The 21232-nt window shown below is 46.2% G+C and overlaps 1 protein-coding gene across 2 annotated transcripts in view; it reads right to left on the bottom strand.

The window, feature by feature from the left end:
• arhgef16 (Rho guanine nucleotide exchange factor (GEF) 16) overlaps positions 1 to 21232 on the bottom strand; it is a 73966-nt gene continuing 52734 nt past the window's right edge. For both annotated transcript variants that reach the window (XM_073032155.1, XM_073032154.1), the window contains exons 7-15: positions 17650 to 17802; positions 16865 to 16994; positions 13885 to 13959; positions 10239 to 10331; positions 9363 to 9517; positions 7566 to 7778; positions 4933 to 4997; positions 2750 to 2851; positions 1 to 2280 (exon numbers count right to left, since the gene is read on the bottom strand). In XM_073032155.1, coding sequence (XP_072888256.1) covers positions 2141 to 2280; positions 2750 to 2851; positions 4933 to 4997; positions 7566 to 7778; positions 9363 to 9517; positions 10239 to 10331; positions 13885 to 13959; positions 16865 to 16994; positions 17650 to 17802 — 1126 coding nt within the window. In that variant the 3' untranslated portion in view covers positions 1 to 2140. The remainder of the gene's footprint in view (positions 2281 to 2749; positions 2852 to 4932; positions 4998 to 7565; positions 7779 to 9362; positions 9518 to 10238; positions 10332 to 13884; positions 13960 to 16864; positions 16995 to 17649; positions 17803 to 21232) is intronic.

Raw genomic sequence — 21232 nt, 5'->3', positions numbered from 1 at the left:
TAACGGGAGTTAAAGTTTATTTATAAATTGTTATAAACTGTAAATCTTCAAGAATCTGTGGCAATTAATAAACATTCTGGCAGATTCCAATGCATCTTAAAGACTGTGCAACTTCTGTTAAATCTCAAAGTTAAAATAAGCAGGGAAACATGTCTATCCCATAGTGATTTGTACCTTCTAGTTTCACAATCCTGGGATCAATCCTTACTTCTCAAACTCAAACTTCTGCTAGTTTGGATTCAGAAAGATGTTAGTCAACCAAGACCATAAACAAAAGTGAAGCATATTCACTCCCATGGCCATGAGAAACTGGGAATGAAGTTCTGCAGGGACTGTCACACAGCATGGTAAGAATAAGTGTAGAGATATTGGCTGCTGCTCAGCACACCGGAGAGAACAGAACGGGAGCTCACATTTCCTTCTGCCTCTAGTGTGGGCACAGGCTGCCCTGGCAGTGAGCATCCACCAACTTTGATAAAAAGCCCTGGCGATTTACACTAATTCACAAAGAGGGAAAATTTGGGATACTGGTCAATCTTTCTCCTTCCATCCCATTTTCCCAATCCCCTGAATTGAGAATATTTAACAGGGCAGAAGCATCCATGGAGATACCACTCAGTGGAGGTTGGTGGTATCTTCTGGATATCTGGAAGCCATCATGAGGTGGCACTCTTTGCACCAGTTCGATCCATGCAGGATCAATGGGGTAGGGGTGGGGGGGGGGGGGGACAGAAAATGGAGTTGTTTGTCTCCTTGCTGTCTCCACTGATCTCTCAATCATCCCAGGGTTTTGAGAAAACAGCAAGAACGCAATGCCGGAAACACTCAGTGTCCGTGAAGGGAGAAACAAACTGTACATTTCTTATTGACGACCTCAATGACCTGAAACTTTAGCTCTGTTTCTCTCGCCACAGATGCAGCCCGACCAACTAAGAATTTCCCCCATTTTCTGATTTTATTTCAGGTTGCCAGCGTCTGCAGGTGGTCGGTTCTTAAAGAGCCGAACTTGGTTGAAGAAATGAATAATCTATCTCCACCCCAGCTCTGTTCACCATTAAGAAAGCAAAGCCCCCAGATCTGGGATTCTGATCAATCAACTGTTACTGCTCACAAAACTGACGTTGCAAAGTGAAAGCTAGGAGCAGAAGTCCAGGCCACTGAAACAATTTCTTTGGTTGGATATTCCTCACCAAACGATCTGAGGGCAATGAGCTTTGCTCATATTAATAGTCACGACCTAATTCACTTACTGTCCTACTCTCCCCACTCACACACTGCCCACATCCACTCCCTCTTTGCCCTTGACCCCCTTCTCCCCAGTATGCTTTCTCGTCCTTCCGCTAGGCCTTACACATACTCACGCAGTTGTAACCACTTGCTCTCTTTATTATTTAAGGAGGTTGGGTTGGGAAACAGATTTTGTGCAATCTCTGGCTTGCATGACGTCCTGATTGACAAGAGTGACTAAGCAGTGATGTGATTCACTTGGATCTGGATCTACACTGAAGTCACCACTCACTGGCTGATCGCAGATTATGCAACTATTTTAAACCCACCCCGAGCGGGCCTGAAACATTCACGATGGCATAACTTCAGAAATGTCCTTGAGCTGGACCTGTCCAGATGCGATTCGGCATCACTGGAGTTAACTCCGAAACCCCAACCTCTCCCAGTAATTCACATGGGCCCTGAGTTTAAAATAACACAACATTTCGATTTACTTTTCTGAAAGTGCCTTATATGGAGCACTCACAAGCGGGCGAGTTTGTCGACATAAATACCAATCATTTCTGGTCACCATCAAGGAGCAGGCATAGGAATTTAATTTTGGCTGCATTTGATGGGACTTGTTCATTGCAAACTACATTACAAATGTGCACTTGTCTTCTTACCAGGCTTAAATAATTGGAGGACTCTGTTCCTGGACAACCCATTCCAACAGGCTTAGCTCCTGGGAACGCTGAAGGGCATTTGAATGCCCCTTCAGCTAATGACATGGTCAAGAGGCAATGGGCATGGGCATGGGCAGGTGTGGCACTGCCACCTGGAACCTGTTAAAATGGGGACCCATCATGGTGTATTACGGGGAGGTAGAACTCTGGTCTCGATGCAACAGCCGGGCAGGGGGTCAGAAGGTCGGCTAAACATCGGTTTCAATCCGCAGCCTCTCCATTCGCTGGACGTTTCGCTGCACGGCAATGTGATTCGTTATCTCCTTGGCGCACGACTCGGGGAACCAGCCTCTCTCCCAGTCACGTATCCTCTCTCCATGGTACCAGCCTATCGGAAGGAAGATACGATCCTGTTACAGAAGCAGGCTCTAGAGGAAGGTGTACAATGTAAGGGGTGGGTCTTTCAAACAGCAGACCAACGTTAGTGGGGAGGGTCTGTTTTACCCAAGTGGCACGAGTACTGAGGAGCAGCTTAAACTGAGGGATCTCAGGGCTATCTCAGATATTGAGCAATTCTGCTTCCATCTGACACTGTCCAGGCCAGAACCCTCCCCAGGTTCATAATCAGCAGCATTATTACAGCAAGGCCCACAATATAATGGTCTTGGCCATCCTGCAGTTGTTAGTGTTGACAATGATCCCCACCCCAGGTAGATGCCCCACTATAGTGCAAGAACTGTTCTACAATGTATCTCAGGGTAGAGATCGGGCTCCAAGTGTCAATGGGCAGCAGATATCAATAGGGCCTGCGCCCAGCAAGACTCCAGCCAGCAACAGATTTACCAGCCCAGACCTACCGTCTACTTTCTCGAGGATGACCACCACGTCTGCCTGCTGCAGCGACAGCTCGTCCGGCTGCTTGGCCAGGTATGCTTTGGTGACCTCCACCTGCTGGAGACCTGGGAGAAGGAGAGAAGAAACAGTTATAAACACAAGAGATTCTGCAGAGGCTGGAAATCCAAAGTAACAGACACAAAATGCTGGAAGAACTCAGCAGGCCAGGCAGCTTCCATGGAAATGGACAAATGGTAGAAGTTTCAGATGAGACCCTTCTTCAGGACTAGAAAGGAAGGGGGAAGATGCCAGGATAAAATGGCATGGGGGTGGTACAAAGACGGGTAGCTAGAATGTGATGGGTTAAGCCAGGTGGGTGGCAAAGGGCTGGAGATGAAGGAATCTGAAAGGAAAGGACAGAGAACCATATGAGAAAAGGAAAGAAGAAGAGGACCAGGGGAAGGTGATAGGCAGGTGAGAAGAGGTAAGAGTCCAGAGTGGGAAACAGGAGGAGGAGGGAGGGGAAGAGAAAACATTTTTTTACTGGAAGAAGAAATCGATATTCATGCCATCAGGTTGGAGGCTACCCAAATGGAATACAAGGTGTTGCTCCTCCACCTCGACAGCACATCTTGGCACAAGAGGAGGCCACGGACCGATCTGTCAGAAAGGGAATAGGAATGAAACTGTCGGGCCGCTGGGAAGTTCCGCTTTTGGCGGATGGAGAGGAGGCATTTGACAAAGTGGTCCCCCAGTTTACGACAGGTCTGAACAACGTAGAGGAGGCTGCATCGGGAGCGCTGGATGCAATAGACAACCCCAGCAGATTTGCAGGTGAAGCGCTGCCTCACCTGGAAGGATTGTTTGGAGGCCTGAATGGAGTGAGGGAGGAGGGGAATAGGCACGGGTAGTACTTTGGATCCTTGAACGGGAGGGAGATTAGTGGGGAGGGATGAATGGACAAGGGAATCGTGGAGGGAGCAATCCCTGCGGAAAGCGGGCAGCATTAATGGTAGAGGAAGGGAGCCCCTGTTCTTTGAAGGAGGACGGCATCGTTAATGTCCCAGAAAGGAAAGCCAGATTTGGCAGATATGAAGGAAGTGGGAAAAAGGAATAGCATTTTTACAGGAGACAGTGGAAGAGATATAGTCAAGATAACCATGGGAATCGCTAGGTGTATAAAAGATGTCGGTCGACAGTTTGTCGCCAGAGAAAGTTACTCCATGCATTTACCCCTTAGTGCAGAGGCAGTTTTCAGACAATCAGCGAGGTAGAAAGCTTGGTTTTAAACAACAGCTTCAAAGAGGATGGAATGTGCAGAGATGAAAAGGTTCAGGGTCACCAGAGAGAGGTTCTCCTTTTAATGGTCATCTACAACCAACAGCATTTATCTGATTGCTGGCTCTTTGTTTTTTTTTTGCTGCAAGCAGATCAGCCAACTTCTGGCGAAGAAGATCAGCTTGAAGAATGTTTCCAGTATTACATGAGGATGTAGAAGAGAGGCCTCGGGAAACTGGAATTTCTGACCTCAGTGACGTAGCAATGTCAGGCGAATGTATATTTTGGGATTGATTCGCTTTATTTGCCTCATTGAAGCGTCAAAGCAGGCAGTGCGATGTGTCATTTGCGTCAACGACCCACAGTTTGGGGATGTGCTGGGGGGCAGTTCGTCAGAGCCACCATGCTTTCTGCCCCAATACAGCACGCCTACAACTTACTAATCCTAACTCGTACATCTTTGGAACGTGGGAGGAAACAGGATCATCTGGAGGAAACCCACACGGTCATCGGGGAATGTACAAGCTCCTTACAGACAACAGTGGCAATTGAACCCTGATTGCTGGTGGTATGAGGTGTTACGTGAACCTCTATGCTACCATGCTATTTAATTAATCATTTTTAATATTGCTCTAGCACAGCAGGTTGGCACAGTAGCATAGCAGCTAGGGTAATGCTTTACAATATTAAAAATGGTTAATATTTCAATATTAACTCTGTAGGCAATCATCCTAGTTGCTTAAAATTTTGCTTTCAAACAATATAAGAGAAGGTGAAATGTACACATGTTCTGGAGGGGGTTGTTTCTGCTACTTGAGAGAGGGGGATCAGAGGCTGCAGGCTCTTTGGGAGAGGGAATGCCTCCAGTTTGTCAGTGTGGGAAGCCATGGCCTATGCTGCTGCCATGGCAACGTGCTGATCTCTTTACCTTCTTTATTGACGAGATCATCGTGCTTCTTCAGAAGGGCATTGATCCATCGAGCTCGGACACTCCTGCCACGAAAAGAAGGTTGAGAGGTTCACTTTTCTCCACATCCTGAGGACCCCAAGTCACAGGCTTGACCAACCCTGATGGTGCTCAACACAATTCTCCCTGCCCACACCGCACCCATAGCCTGGCGCTCTCCAAACCCGAATCCCCAGGCACCCAGGACCCAGTATGCCCGCAGTGCTTCTGAGAACCAGAAGATGGCAGCGTCTGACCAAAATCCAGAGCCTCCCCAAACCTCCGCAAATAAAGCCCCAACTTGAACCCTCTGAGTGGAAAAAGATTGGGAATGTGACCGTTTTTCTCTCTCCACACATGCTGCCTGACCTGCTGAATGTTTTCCCACATCCTCTCTGTCTTTTAGGGTAATTAGAATGTGAGCATTAACACCAAGTTAATGCCAAATGCCTTCTTTTACAGAAACCAGAAAGCGCACGATCTTTTAGGAACAGCATCTTCCTCTTCATCATCAGGTTTCTGAAATTTCTAGACACCACCTCACTACCTTGTCCTGATTCTAAACACTATATTTTTTAAAAAGTTATTGTAACTTACAATATTTTTATGTATTGCACCGTACCGCTGTCACAAAGCAAACTTATTTTTATTGATGATTTTATTTAGGGATACGGAGTGGAACAGACTGTTCTGGCCCCACCGCCCAGCAACTGTCTAACCCCAGCCAAATGACCAATTAACCTACTAACTGGTATGTCGTCGGACCGTTGCAGGAATCTGGAGCACCCGGAGGAAACTCACGCACTCACGGGAAGGATGTACAAACTTCCTCCAGAGGGCACCAGAATTGAACTCTTAGCACAACGCTATTACAGCTCAGGGTGCTGGCGATAACGGCTACATCACCATGTCATCGATAATAAACCCAACTCTGAAGTGAATGGGCGTTGATAAGGCAGCACCTAAGAGTATTGTACAGAGCAATTTCTGATGGGGAGGCTGAACAGACTATGCTTACTTATGATACAATAAGTCGAGCCACGTCACCAGCAATCCCCTGATTTTAGCCCAATCACAGGGTAATTTACAATGACCAATCAACCTTCCAGCTGATAGATCTTTGGACTGTGGGAGGAAAGCGAAGCGCTCAGAGGAAACCCACGCGGTCACGGGGAGAACGTACAAACTCCTTACTGGCAGTGGCAGGAATTGAACTCAAGTCACCTGTTCAGTAAAGCGTTGTGCTAACCGCTACATACTGTGCAGCCCCACATTCTTATATTCCCTGGTTAGAATGTTTCATTTAACTATTCTCATGGGGACAAGGAATTGTTTCTTGCAGTTGAAAGGCCAGAATTGAGGGCTATTCCTCAAACAACAGACTGGCCATTTTGAGGGACGAAGATAAGGAGAGTATGTTTTACTTAGGAAGTCTTTTTTGCTTAAGGTCCATAGATGCTCAGTTACTGAATGTACTGCAGTCTGAGAGCAAGGAATATTGCACACCAAGAGATACAGTAAGGTTCAGCCACATTCTTACTGACTGGTGAAGAAGGCTGAAGGGGCAATATGAAGGCACTCTTTTGTGGTTGTGTATTCTCAACGGGGCCAGTGTTTACCATCTCTACATGTTCTCCACTGCAGACATACCAAACACCCCTCCATCCCCATCACCCAGTGTGGAGAGGGGACCACAGCTCCAAACCACAGGGTCACCAGCTCACAGCTCGGGTAGGCAGTGGCCCTCAAGACCCTGGCACTGGACAAAGTAGCCCTGGGCTAGAAAACTCCAGGGTAAATGCAAAAGGGCTGTTGAGCCCAAGGTCAGTGCTGGGACCTTCGTCAGGAAACGAACTGTAGAAATAGTGCTGGGGAATGGGTGAGTTTGAAGGCTGATTTATACTTGTGCGTACGGGCTACGCTGCAGCCTATGCCGCAACCCTGATTCTCACTTCTGCGTTGCTCTACACCGTAGCGAGCATGCGTTGGTGTGCGCCAGAACGCTAGTTTGTGGTGGGGTTTCTATGCCACTGTGTTGAGTTTCTTCTTGAGAGACATGGACGAGGAAATGTACTTCAAACATTTTTGCCTGTCGGCAGGTAGATTAGATGATTTGGTTCATCTATTTCGCATCGGTGTACAGACATGGCGGAGAAGAAGCAACCGGAAATGCGTAGGAGGAAATGAAATGCTACCAAGCAGACCAATCACAGCTGTTGCGGTCTGCATCGCCACGACGTCTGAGTAACTTTTCTGGAGAGACGCACGTTACCCTACAGCGTAGGGTATGTCACACCTACGGCGTAGATGCAACGCACAAATATAAATCAGCCTTGAAAGGGAACATCAAGTTTGCGGCTGAATCGACCGCCCACAGCTAAACCTGTGCTGATGTCAGGGAAATGAGTGAGGGGAGGGACTGGGTCAGGGTGGGAAGGGGGGAGGAGGAATAGGACACAAGGAGGGGAGGAAACAGGAAAGGAGAAAGAGAAGACAGAGGGCAGGTGAAGGGAAGGGAACACAGCGGAATGGGGAACTGTTTGGGAGGAATGGGACAGGATGCAAGGGAGGGAAGTGGTTGAGAGTAAGCGAGGGTATTGATCTCTCATACTCACTGTGAGTCTGTGCCGAAGACCACTTGCTCGAGTTCGCCGGCACTGTTCTTTTTCATGATGATCTTGAAGAGGTACAGGTTGGAGCCGGTGCGTGGGTGTGTCCCGCCCCCTGTGGCTTTCCCCGGAGGGGAGTGCGGGGAATCGTTGCTCTCCAAGGAGATCACCTCCAGCTGATCTAACTTGGCGTAGTCCTGCACCATGTAACTCTCCTCACTGCCGACAGAAGACAAAGCTGTCACCACCGACATCATCAGCCCATCTTTTCTCCACCCACATGGGGTGCTTCCCTTCCATCGCCCAACCAATCATCAGGAGCATGAAGTCACATGACCAACCCTGACCCCAAAGGGTCCACCCAGTGGGGAGTTTAAGGAGCGGAGGGGCGGGTGTGAGTATTTGTGTGTGGGTGGACAGATTTGGGGAGTAGGGTTGGAGGATAGGGCATCTAACCACCCACAATTAATGTCCAGTTTCTAAAGCAGAGCTGGGGCTGCCCTTGGTCCCAGACACTGACTCAACCTGATATTCTTGGTGGGTAAATACTCTGCCCAGCCGGAGCAGTGCTGAGCACAGGACAGAGGTAGGAGGTGCACAACACTGGCTCCTAGCACTGGTGAAGAATGGCATTGCCATTGTTCTGCCAACAGTGAAGAGATTTTGTTTGCGTGCCAAGCAGACAGATCGTGCCATGCATAATTACACCTCGGTGGTAACAAGAAAGAAAGATTACCTTTATTTGCCACATGGACATTGAAACATACCATGACACCCATCGCTTGCATCAAATCAAATCAGCGAGGATTGTGCTGGGCAGCCCGCAAGAGGCGCCACACTTCCAGCGCCAACATAACTTGCCCACGGCTCACTGACCCTAACCTACATCTTTGTAATGTGGAGGAAACTGGAGCACCCTGAGGAAACCTACGCGGTCACGGAGAGAACGTTAAAACAGCAGTGAGATTCGAACTTCAATCGGAGTTCACTGGCACTGTATTTGCATTACGTCACCGTGAATGCAGAATATAATGTAGAGACCATGTACCTATTTTCAGTCTGTATATTGTATTTTGTGGTGCATTTATTACGGTAATCTGTAACTCGGGTTGGGACGCGATAGAAGCAAATGAGTAAAGTTACGTATTCATTCTTGGTGAGTTAGTTGCTCAGTTTGGTCTAATGGAAAGGGGGTGAGACACGAGGAATAATATTTTTTTGTTGACCCATGAACTTCATAAACTAGATGGCTAGCTGGAACATTATTAGACTGCTGATTTAGTTTGACTGCTAACTTCGCTCAGTTACGCTATTCAACCGCTAATTATGCTAATTCGAACACTAAGATTGCTAGTTTAGTTTGGTTAGTTTGCAAAAAATTGTTATACCATCGCTGGTTTCATAATAAAGGATCGAACACGCTTTTTCTCAATTTGGAAATTCGCTACTTTGAAGCATGTCATATCAATGGTGATTACCCTGGCTTAGTACTCAGCAGTCTTGGCTTGTTTTCAGCTAACTGCTACACACAGTATTACAGTTCCAGCTAGAGCAGTGCAGGTAGACAGATTAAGTGCAATGGCCACGACAAAGTAGATTGGAAGATCAGGAGTGCATCTTAATGTGTGGAGGGAGACAGCAAACCAGACGTTCAAAAGGTTTAACCCAAGTCCCAGCCCCAGTGGGTTTCCAAAGCTCGTTTGGACAGGGTTATTGGGGGATCAACAACCAAGCCAACACAGGTTTCGTGTCCGCTCCCTCCCTCTTAGCCCACAGTCTCTGAGGGCTGACGCGGACGGCTACCTTCGTTTCCGGGTGATGATCAACACGTCGTTGAAGAGAAAGAGAAAGCAGGTTTGCTTCCCAAACACTTTGCCAAAGATTCCGGATTCTTCAGCGAACGTGGACACCTCTCCGCTCTTCTGCAGCCATCGTGAAGCAGAAATCAGTGGGAAACCCTAGAATAGAAGGCACAGTCAATGGCAGGATCTGGTGAGGTGAGGGCCAAAAGCAAGGAGTAGGGGTGAGAGCAGGAGTGGGCAAAGGGGAAGGGAGAGTGAGGGGCTGAGCAGAAAGAGGGAGGCCAGGGATGGGATGGAGGAGAGGGAATGTGAAGAGCAAGAGGAATGGGAGGTGAGGGGTGTGTTGGATCTGATTGTTTAGTTCTTAGATCGGACTGTGTAATACATATTTTCTTTGAAATATAACACTTAATTATCTGCTCTTATTATAACAAGTAGTTCTTACATGCATTTAAGTTTAATATGCTTTGTAGCAGTGACAGTGTTTAATTCTAGTGGCTATATTGATATGATTTTGGAAGCTTTTCTAAGTACTCCATTACTTAAATATGACTTATCTCATTGGTTGGTTCTTATCTACAAATTTGAATGGAATTTGCTTTATTTATGGGTATAAAAAAGCTGCACTATGAGGTCAGATCTTAGCTTTTGACTCTCCTTTTCTTCAACTAGTAGACCTCCATTGCTGTCTGTTTTAATTTTCCTTTCTTCTATCAATGCTTAATAAGACTATTGTGAAGCAACAAGTTTTGTGCCTCTTTCCTGACTTCTAAAATAACATAGGATTAAACCATTAGAATCCAGCAGGTGAGGGGGCTAGCCAAGAGAGAAGAAATGCACCCACGGAGTGAGACAGAGACTAATCTGGGCACTGCACCTTGATCTTCCCAAAGTCCAGCTGTGTCTGGATCATGTACATCTGCTCTGTCCTCTCCATTCTCCGAGCTCCTTCGTTGCACATCTTCACCAGCTAGAACAGGAAAACAAGGGTGGTGGGTGCACAGGCTGATCACTGAGGCTTTAGGAGTCTGAGATTCCAAGACTACAGAATGCAAAAGCACGAGGAGGAGAACCAGTGAAAACAGAGTGGCATTTTCCCCCAAAGTGCCCGACACATAGAACCAGCTGGGTGTGGAGATCACAAGGACAATTGATTAGAAATGCAGGAGGCCGCAGAGCTGGTGAGATCCTGTGCAAACATCCCAGCTCCTGGACACTGGGAGATGATAAACATGAGAAAGTCTGCAGATGCTGGAAATCCAAAGCAAAACACACACAAAATGCTGGAGGACCTCAGCAGGTCAGGCAGCATCTATGGAAATGAATAAACAGTCAATGTTTTGGGCCGAGGACAAAAAAAAAAGGCAAAAGAAATTGCCATATATTTCTTCACAGGTGCTGCCTGACTTATGGAGAGATCCCAATATTATCTGATTTTATTATCAATTTCCAGCATCTGTAATTTTATCTTGCTATTTTCACACCACTGACTTTCTAGTTCAAGCTGTCTTTCTCAATAGGCAGAGCTTCAGCACCAGAGGTGAATTATTAAGGGAATTTAAATCCCACAGTCAGATGTGAACTCAGATCTCAGGTTCTCTTGGATCACCAAAGTTTGAAAACCTGCTGCTTGCTATGACCACTCTTAATGGCTGGCTGCAAGAGCTCACTCTCAGTCATTCATGAACATAGACACCAGGATATTGAATAACTATCCTCTCGCACTATTTGAATAAAAACCTTTCTTATCTGTTTATGAAACCAGACTGGGTGACCTAAGACTTGTTATTACATTATGTCCGTCATGCACTCACTGAACCTCTCCCCGCCCTCCTGAATCACTTTGCCTCCTGCATCAAGTCGTGCAGCTTGCAAACTGGCCATTGGGCCCATCACTTCCATGCTAACCTGCGGGCACCCATCTTTATTGTTGGTTTATTATTTAGAGATACTGCATGGAACAGGCCCTTTCGGCCCAACGAGCCACACTGCCCAGCAGCCCAGCCTAATCACAGGACCGTTTTCAATTAACCTGTATTGTCTTTGGACTATGGGAGGAATGAGGTAAAACAGTAACAATAATCCACATCTTCTAATACTTGGCCTGCGGCCTTTTATTCCTTGGCAATTTAAACGCTCCTCTAAAATGCTGGAGGAACTCAGCAAGTCAGGCAGCATCTATAGACAGTTGGTGTTTCAGGCCAAGATGTTTCATCAGGACTCAAGGTTTCTGGCATCTGCTGAATCTCTTGTGTTTATAATTGCTCACCTGGACACTTCTTAAAAGCGGTCAGCAATCTACCTCCTCCACTTTCTCTAGCAGTATATTTCAGATATTTACCATTCTCCGGGTGAAGAAGGTCCCCCTGAGATCCTTTGTACATCTCCTACCCCTAAATCTGAAATCCTTTGTATATCTCCTACCCCTAAATCTGAGATCCTTTGTACATCTCCTACCCCTAAATCTGAGATCCTTTGTACATCTCCTACCCCTAAATCTGAGATCCTTTGTACATCTCCTACCCCTAAATCTGAGATCCTTTGTACATCTCCTACCCCTAAATCTGAGATCCTTTGTACATCTCCTACCCCTAAATCTGAGATCCTTTGTACATCTCCTACCCCTAAATCTGAGATCCTCTGTACATCTCCTACCCCTAAATCTGAGATCCTCTGTACATCTCCTACCCCTAAATCTGAGATCCTCTGTACATCTCCTACCCCTAAATCTGAAATCCTTTGTATATCTCCTACCCCTAAATCTGAGATCCTTTGTATATCTCCTACCCCTAAATCTGAAATCCTTTGTACATCTTCCACCCCTAAATCTGAAATCCTTTGTAGATCTCCCACCCCTAAATCTGAGATCCTTTGTACATCTCCTACCCCTAAATCTGAAATCCTTTGTACATCTCCTACCCCTAAATCTGAGATCCTTTGTACATCTCCTACCCCTAAATCTGAGATCCTTTGTACATCTCCTACCCCTAAATCTGAAATCCTTTGTACATCTCCTACCCCTAAATCTGAGATCCTTTGTACATCTCCTACCCCTAAATCTGAGATCCTTTGTACATCTCTTACCCCTAAATCTGAGATCCTTTGTACATCTCCTACCCCTAAATCTGAGATCCTTTGTACATCTCCTACCCCTAAATCTGAGATCCTCTGTACATCTCCTACCCCTAAATCTGAAATCCTCTGTACATCTCCTACCCCTAAATCTGAAATCCTCTGTACATCTCCTACCCCTAAATCTGAGATCCTTTGTACATCTCCTACCCCTAAATCTGAGATCCTTCGTATATCTCCTACCCCTAAATCTGAGATCCTTTGTATATCTCCTACCCCATAATCTGAAATCCTTTGTACATCTCCTACCCCTAAATCTGAGATCCTTTGTACATCTCCTACCCCTAAATCTGAAATCCTTTTTAGATCTCCCACCCCTAAATCTGAGATCCTTTGTACATCTCCTACCCCTAAATCTGAAATCCTTTGTACATCTCCTACCCCTAAATCTGAGATCCTTTGTACATCTCCTACCCCTAAATCTGAGATCCTTTGTACATCTCTTACCCCTAAATCTGAAATCCTTTGTATATCTCCTACCCCTAAATCTGAAATCCTTTGTACATCTCCTACCCCTAAATCTGAGATCCTTTGTATATCTCTTACCCCTAAATCTGAAATCCTTTGTACATCTCTTACCCCTAAATCTGAAATCCTTTGTACATCTCCTACTCCTAAATCTGAAATCCTTTGTATATCTTCTACCCCTAAATCTATGCCGTCTGGTTTATTCACCTCTGAAAAGGGGTAAAGTTGTCTGCATTCTTCCCAAACATATACTTCAGAATGTTATGTATAGTACCTCAATCTTGTCCCTTCTTAACCCCCTTTGATCTAGGGAAAACAGACCCAGCTCATAATGACAAAGGCAAGAGTTTTCTTTTGTTTCAACAACTTTACTTTCTCTGTTCACGTTCAGCGCACAAGAGCTGCCATTTTCTTCCCCACAACAGGGAACGTATGCATCCCAACTAAATGCTTACATAGTCCAAATGAACTGAACCCAACACCAGCCTTTCGAGTCTCTGTAACTGAAATGCTCCATACAAGGCAATGCCCTGGTGAAACTCCTCTGTACCCTCTCCAACACCTTTTGCTCAGGACCTGGGCATAATTCAGTACGATAGATGGGACTCAATATTAACACCTTATTTAAAAAAATAGCACTTCCAATAATGTGGCACCCCTCAGAGCTGTCAATGCCCGTACTGAGTGCAGTACTGAGTTGTGCTATTCAATAGGGACGAGGAGCAAAGTCCTCAGCTAAGCCTTCCAGATTTGAACAAGAAACATGTTGGGCAATCTCAAGGCTGACAGAACTTGAGGGTAAGAGAAGAACAAGAACCGATGAGCATCTTTGTTACGGGAGACCTACATGTGACATTAGCAGCGTGAAGAAGGGGAGAGCTGCAGTGACAATGGCCGTGGGCGGCAGGCGATTCGGGTCATACCTTACTGATGGCCTTCAGTGCTCGAGTGGCTGCTTCATATTCCAGCTGAAACCGATTGGTCTTCTGACAAATTGTCTGAAAGACAATTGAGTAGAGTTTAGCACGAGAGCATAGATATCTAAGTATCGTCGTTGGCAGGGACCGTTCGGTCGCCGAGACTGTTTCCACCAACCCCAATTTCAGGCTGCTTCAGAAAGAGACAAGCACTTTGTGTCTTCCTCTGGCCCTCAGCTGCTCAGGAGTCAGGAGTCCGAGACCACCCAAGACGATCCACACTTACCCGAGAAAAAGAAACTGCGACGTTATAGGGAAATAGTCTGCCAAATGTGGGGCTCAGCACCGTGCGTAGGCAGCTCGCTGTGCATTCACAGGGTGTGGACCATCTCCAGCAAAGGTCGACAGCTTGACCAGCTTGGATGCAATTTCAAACAGAGAGCAAGACTTCACGCATACTGGGGGCACCGCTGAGTCAGTGTACAAGTCTGGGCAGATGGCATCAGTTCTCAGTAACCATTACCTCATGCAGGCTCTCTGAAAAATGTGATTCTTTAAAACGGAGACACAATTGCACTGTGACCAACAGCATCTGTCTCCGCCACCACCAATTTGTAGATCAACGTCAAATTAAATTACCGAAGTACGTATATGTCACTATATACTCCTTTGAGATTCATTTTCTTGCAGCCATTCACAATAGAACAGAGAAATACAATAGAATGAATGAAAAACTACCCACAAAGACCAACAAGCAACGAATGTGCCAAATAAAAAGATCTGTACAAATAAATAAATAATATTGAAAACAGGAGTCGTAGAGTGCTTAAAACTCTGAATATATTCCACAACCTGAATTATAGAGTTCAGATGAGTGAAGTTATCCTTACTGGTTTAGGAGCCAAATGGTTGTAGGGTAATAACTGCTTCTGAATTTGCTGGTGTGGGACCTAAGGCTCCAGTACCTCCTGCCTGATGGTAGAAGTGAGAAGAGAGCATGGCCTGGATGGTGGGGGTCCTTGATGATGGATGCTGCTTTCTTGTGGCAGCGCTCCGTGTAAATGTGCTCAGTGATGGGGAGGTCCCTTTCTGAGGGTTTTCATGCAAACTGTTGCTGGAGCAGAATACAATTACCTGTTGCTTTTACACCTTTTATCTTGGGTAACATGAATGATGCAAAGGAGTAATGGATAGTCAACCCAGATCTCAGTCGGTTCCCACTCTCAACGAGACTAAAGCTCCCCGCATCCAATGAAGAACGCTGACCAAAAAGGCAGAGAAATAGCATCAAGCAGACTTCAAGTCTGCAGAATTTAATGCACTTTCCATGCTGTTGGCCAAGGGAAGAATATTGACCAGGAAATATTCTGGTGGAGGGAGGGAATATGGTGGGAATGGTGGTGGTAGTTCCTTGCTCTCACTATATCCTGCCAGCCTGGTGGAGAGAGTAAGGACCCACTTAAATAACAGAAAGGATATTTGTTGAGCAGCCTTTTTGTGGATATTCTACCTCAGCTTCTCAATAATCTACCCCAAACCACTGAGGACTCAGGACACAAATTCGAACAGCGTTGCACCTTCCAAAAGGCAAAGCAACCCCTTCATGGGAAGCATTAGATTGGTCTCGGAGTAGGTTAAAAATTCAGTACAACATCGTGGGCTGAAGGGCCTGTATCAGGCTGTACTGTTCTATGTTTATATCTCAGTGCAAAGACTCTGCACTGGGACTCTCTCTCTCTCTCCCACATCGCTTTGGGCAACTGACTTCTTGACAGGGTTAGATAAAACATGGGAGGAGGCTCAAGTGAAATATTATGAACAGTATGGAGCAGATGGGTTGAACAGTCTGTATCCATGCTGTAAATATTGCAGCACTCATATCAAAGCTAAACTTGGAATATGATTGGCCCCGTCCCTCCATTTTAAATTTAGATTCAGGTTCATTTATTACTTACATGTACATTGGAACATACAGTGAAATGCATTGTTTGTGTTGGGGCATATTGTAGAGTTAGGGTATATAGCAAATATTAATCTCAACAGCAACCAATCTTCAGATCTGAATATGGATCGTAGGTTAAATTTAAAATGCAGCTCTGAACAGGAAACATCTAATTGACTTGAGATGTCTGCATATGCATGAATGCAATCAACACCCCATTGCACGAATACAGTAACTAACACTCATTTTGGGTGTGCTGAGTGGGAAGATCCAGGCATTTGAAAAATAACATGCAACTCAAAAGAAGCATCATGAGGGCACTGTAACTATACAAGTTGTCCTGTTACTTTTGTTCTTTAACATAAAGATGTGATGTAATGTTGGATCAGGAGTGTGTGTGTGCGCGCGCGTCTCTCTCCAAACTCTACCAAGCTTGTGTGTGCCCCAAATGAAGACTTTTATAACTTGGGTATTTACCAGCTGTGCCTCTCTAGTGACTTTGCTCACAGTTACAACACCGAGGATGTGGTGGGGGCAGCCCGCAAGTGTTGCACACATTCCGGCATCAACATAACATGCCCACGAGACTTTGCAGAACCACAAAGCACATGACAGAACAGAATCCAACAAGCAACAAAACAACAGCAGCAAAATAACCCCTTCCCACCACCCCCCCTCCTACTCAGACACACCGACAGTCTTCCAACCCCAGGACAGCCCTCCCGGCCTCCAGTCACTAGGTTTTGGTCATCGGCTTTCAACTTCTGGGCTTCCACACCCTACTCCATCCTGCAGCATTCCTTCTTAACTTGCAGGGGAAGAGTCCTCCTCAATCCACCTCTACGCCTCAGACAAGTAGGTTTGAAATGTCAGCAGTTCCAAAGCCAATCATATACCTTCCCTTACCCACTTCACAAGCCTGTTCACGTGCAATACAGTTCACGTTTGATCAGCCTTCGGCCCATAATGAAGGCTGAAAGAACAGGGTGCCAGCAACCGGCCCAAATCAGTGCCAAAGAATCAAGAGACGGAGAACGAACTTACATCCACCAAAAGCGGCAGCCTGGTCACCCTCTGCATGGGCAGGATGAGAAAGGAGATGATGGGCAGCCCGCCACAGTCTGGCTTGCTCTGAATCTGCTGCAGAACCTCTTTGAACTGTGTATTCGAGTTGCTGCAAGAGGGAAGGGAAACGTCAGTTGTAACACGTGTGCCACTCACAATATCAGCTTGTGGACAGCAATCATTGCTTTAACACTGTAATTCCTTCAGGGAATGTATCAGATGGGTACAAGATAATAAGATTAGATTGAGTGGAGGGCCAGAAGCTTTTTCCCCCAAGACTGATGGCTAGGGCAAAGGGCCATTATTTTAATATGATTGGAGGAAAGAGTAAGGGGGAGGTCAGAGGCAAGTTTTATTTACTCTGCAGAGTGACAGGGGTGTAGAACACGTGGCCAGGTGAGATGACAGAGCAGATACATAAGGGACTTGTAAGGAAGTCTTAGGTACATGAATGCTGGGACAATGAGGAGCTATGTAAGAGGGAAGGGTTAGAATGATTTTAAGAGTAGGTTAAAAGGTCGGCACAATATCATAGGCCGAAGGGCCTGTACTGTGCTGTAGTGTTCTATAATCACACATATTTTTCCTCAGAGTGTGAAAGAACTTCTGATGTGAAACAAATAAAGCACTTTTGTTGACGGTTTCAATCAGAGGCTTCTTAGAGAGCTAATAAGAGGGAGACTGAGATATTAATGAGAGGCAGGATCAATGACCCAGTGGGGTAAAGATATTCCAAGTTTTGGATTAGTTCATTTGGTACTCACAGTAACTTCTGCAGGGTTCTCTGCTGGTAGATTTCATTGGAGCAGTACACAACATAAGCATCAAAGTGATCTGTTGCATAGCGTTCCACGATGTCACTGATGTCCCGGATTACTGGATTTTCCTTGTGGCGTGTTTCCAAGTCATCGAAAAACCTAAGGGAAATCATGGAGCTGTTAATAAAATAAAGGAAGTGACAACCGTTACCCTCCCTCTTTCCGGGCCTGTGACTGAATTTCTTTCCGGGCCTGTGACTGAATTTCTTTCCTGGCCTGTGACTGAAGTTTTACACTCAGTCTCCAGTCTGGCAGCAAGCACTCAGTCATTGGCAACTGAATCCTAAACTGGACAGTTTCTGTAATTTCAGTCTCACCAATGAGAGTCTGCATTTACATAGCGCTCTTACACACATTAGATATCCTAAGATACTCCCCAGCTGTGTTCCTAGATGGGTGGGAGGGTGAGTGTAGTGAGGATAAGCTCTCACTACCTGTTAAAGCTCCCAGTGCTGTGTGTCTCCAACAGTTTCTGACAACCAAGTCGAGCTCCTGGTCTTCACGTGTAGCTTGGCTACTAAGCCTGCTGGAACCGTTTCTACTGACAGGAGAAGGGGCAAAGGTGGGTTACTGGTGCCTTAAAACAAGTCACGTAGGGCAGATGGGGCTTGTCAGCCGTGGTCTGGAGGAGGAAAGCTCTGACCTTGAACCTCTGCTGCCTTGCGGCCATACCCACTCATGGGGAATCATCCGCAGCTCAAGATAGGAGGAGGCTGGACTGGAGACTAACACACAGTGCGCCATTTGGCCTCATACCAGCAGCAGCACATGGCAGCCAGCTGGTCACAGAAACAGGCAGCACCCACCCGGGAACCAAGCACAGCCTCACCACAGAGCAGCCCCTGCCTCAGCTGCAGCTCTGGGCCCTGCTACTGACAGCCGAGCGGGGGCAAGAGCTCCGTCGTCACTAACCTGAGACGACGTCACGGCGGGCACCAAGGGAGGTCAGCGAGTCGTGTCGTGGTGGGCACAATGCTTTATGGTACCAGCCACCAGGTTCAACTCTTGCCACCACCTGTAAGGAGTCTGTAAATTATCCCCATGTGGGTTTCCTCTGGGTGCTCTGGTTTCCTCCCATAGTCCAAAGTCGTACTGGTTGGGAGATTAATTGGTCGTTGTAAGTTGTCCCATGATTAGGCTAGGGTTAAAGTGGGGGATTGCTGGGCGACAAGGCTCGAAGAGCTGGAAGGGCTTATTCTGCACTGTATGGTATGTCAATATAAAGTAAATCACCATTTATTTTTCACCTCCAAGCCAAGCTTGATCACCTAAGAAACTAAAAACTCACTGCAACATCCTTACCCGCTCACTCACTGAGCAGGCACCAGTGGGAAACCAGTTTACCATCGGCTCACCACCTCTGCAAACGGAAACCTGGTAACTTTCCACCTGCTCTATGCCACTATAAACAGAGATTAACATCTGATTCCATCCACATCAGCCATTCAGATCAAGATGATGACCTCATCTACTTAGATTAAAGGATATGGATTTCCATGTCAGAAGGATGCCCAACAATTGGGCAGGAAGATTCTGCAACTCTAAATATTTTACCAGAAATCTTCAGGTATCAGAGTCAAGAAGCTACTGTGTCCTGTTCAGTTTTTCTGTAGTTTATCTTCTCTGCCACCATATTAGAGGAATGACCCATGTCCCGTACAACCTAGAACTTCAAATCTTTGATCTATCTATGTGAATATAATGTTAACAAATACCCCAACGGCAGCAATCCGCCTCTCAATATACAATTCCTTTACTTGAAATTGGAAGTGCCTCGTTTACCCTTATCATACAGATACATCACTCTCCTCTCATCTTCTGCATTAATCCATCCTGATTTCAAACCCCACTGCCCATGTCCAATCTCGCAGCACAGCTAGGCATAACAATCTCGCACTGAGTTCTAAACACAAGAGATTCTGTAGATGCCGGAAATCCGGAGCGACACATGCACACACAAACAAAATGATGGAGGAACGTAGTAGGAGAGGCATTATTTCGGGAGAGGAATAAACAGTCAATTTTTCAGGCCACAACTCTTCATCTCAGCTCCCACTAATTCAATTGTTACAAAAAAAAACTCTTAATCCTTTATTTTTAAATTTAACATTACTTTGTTTGTAAATCCATAACTTCCTCCAGCAGTATAATCATGAGGGATCTCCGCACTCCTGCAGGTCAGGCTCCTGAATTCTATTTTAAGCACAGGTAGTCATGCCTTCAATTTCTCTGGCCGTGTGGTGAAGGTCCATCCTTAAAACTTGCTCCCCATTCTTCAGGTGCTCTTAAAATCTACTGCTGACCTGGGTTGTGATCACCTGCCTTAACCCAGCTCACTAGGTGTGGCATTAGTGTTTGTATAAGTATAAGCTTATGGCAAAGTTGATATGTGTGACGGGAAAGGTGAATGGGATTCCTTCCTCCGATAGCTGATCCAGGCAAGTTGGAACAGGAGCACCACACACACACACACACACACACACACTGCAAGGTTGATTCCAGTGAAAGCTGGCAACGGGCCAGTCCTTGAATGTTCCCATGTAGCTTGGATGAAGAAGTTTTTCTCTGTTATTGTTCAGCTGTAAGGGGGCGAAGTCACGAGCACTCATGTCCACGTGCTGTGTATCTGCACGGGGTTATTACAGTTTGACCTGCAGACATACAGTGCCACTTAATTCCGCAGCAAGTGATCATATTACAGGGTTGGCCTGGAGCAACAATCAAGCATCGCAAAGCCGACAAACTGGGTTTCACTGAGGCGGCTTGGCGTGGAGTTAGTGCCACCTGTGAATCTGCCAGGGAGCTCTCTCTCCCCCATGTCCAGTGGATACTGACTCTTGCCACAGGGTCTTGGCACAGAAGGTGGCGCTTGGCACGTCTATGCCTCAGTGTGAAGTTCACCAAATTGCACTTCACTGCTTCATTATGTGTGAGCCTACGCGCTGGGGCTTGAACAGGAACAACACAACCTTTTCGATTCTGGCTGGGTTGTGGCATCAGTCTATGCAAACTATATTAATGTGTTGCCAAATTAAGGTTGCTGTGAAAAGAGCCACGCCGTTTCTAGTGACGTTCAGTGTGTTTCATTGTAGGTTTCTGCAATCCTCTGGATATGGAGTATTGGCAGGATATGATCGAATGGCAAAGACTTGATGGGCCAAAAGGCCTAATTCTGTTGCTATAATACTGTGCAGAAGCCTTAGGTAGAACTAAGGTGCCTAAGACTTTTGCACAGTACTGTACAGCTGTCTCTCCCCCCCCCCCACCCCCCCACAAAGGTAGAGCGTTACTATGAAACCTTTCTTAAGCTGAAATGGCGTAAAGCAAAGGACCATTAATCTACATGGGAAAAATTTTCATAGAAGCGAAAGTCCTCTTTGTAACGTGAAAACAGGTTAACTGATGTAGGTCTTTTGTAAAAGCGAAGTGGCGTGAAGTGAACATTCGTAAAGCAGGGGACACCTGTATTTGTCAACATGGAGAGCGACTCTGTAAATCCTGCAGGAGCAAAGGAAGTTGGGAATGGCGA

This window comes from Hemitrygon akajei, chromosome 29 (genome assembly GCF_048418815.1).
Source record: "Hemitrygon akajei chromosome 29, sHemAka1.3, whole genome shotgun sequence".
Classification (NCBI taxonomy): domain Eukaryota; kingdom Metazoa; phylum Chordata; class Chondrichthyes; order Myliobatiformes; family Dasyatidae; genus Hemitrygon; species Hemitrygon akajei.
The sequence above is the reverse complement of the archived record's forward strand: the minus strand, read 5'-3'. Positions and strand labels throughout refer to the sequence as shown.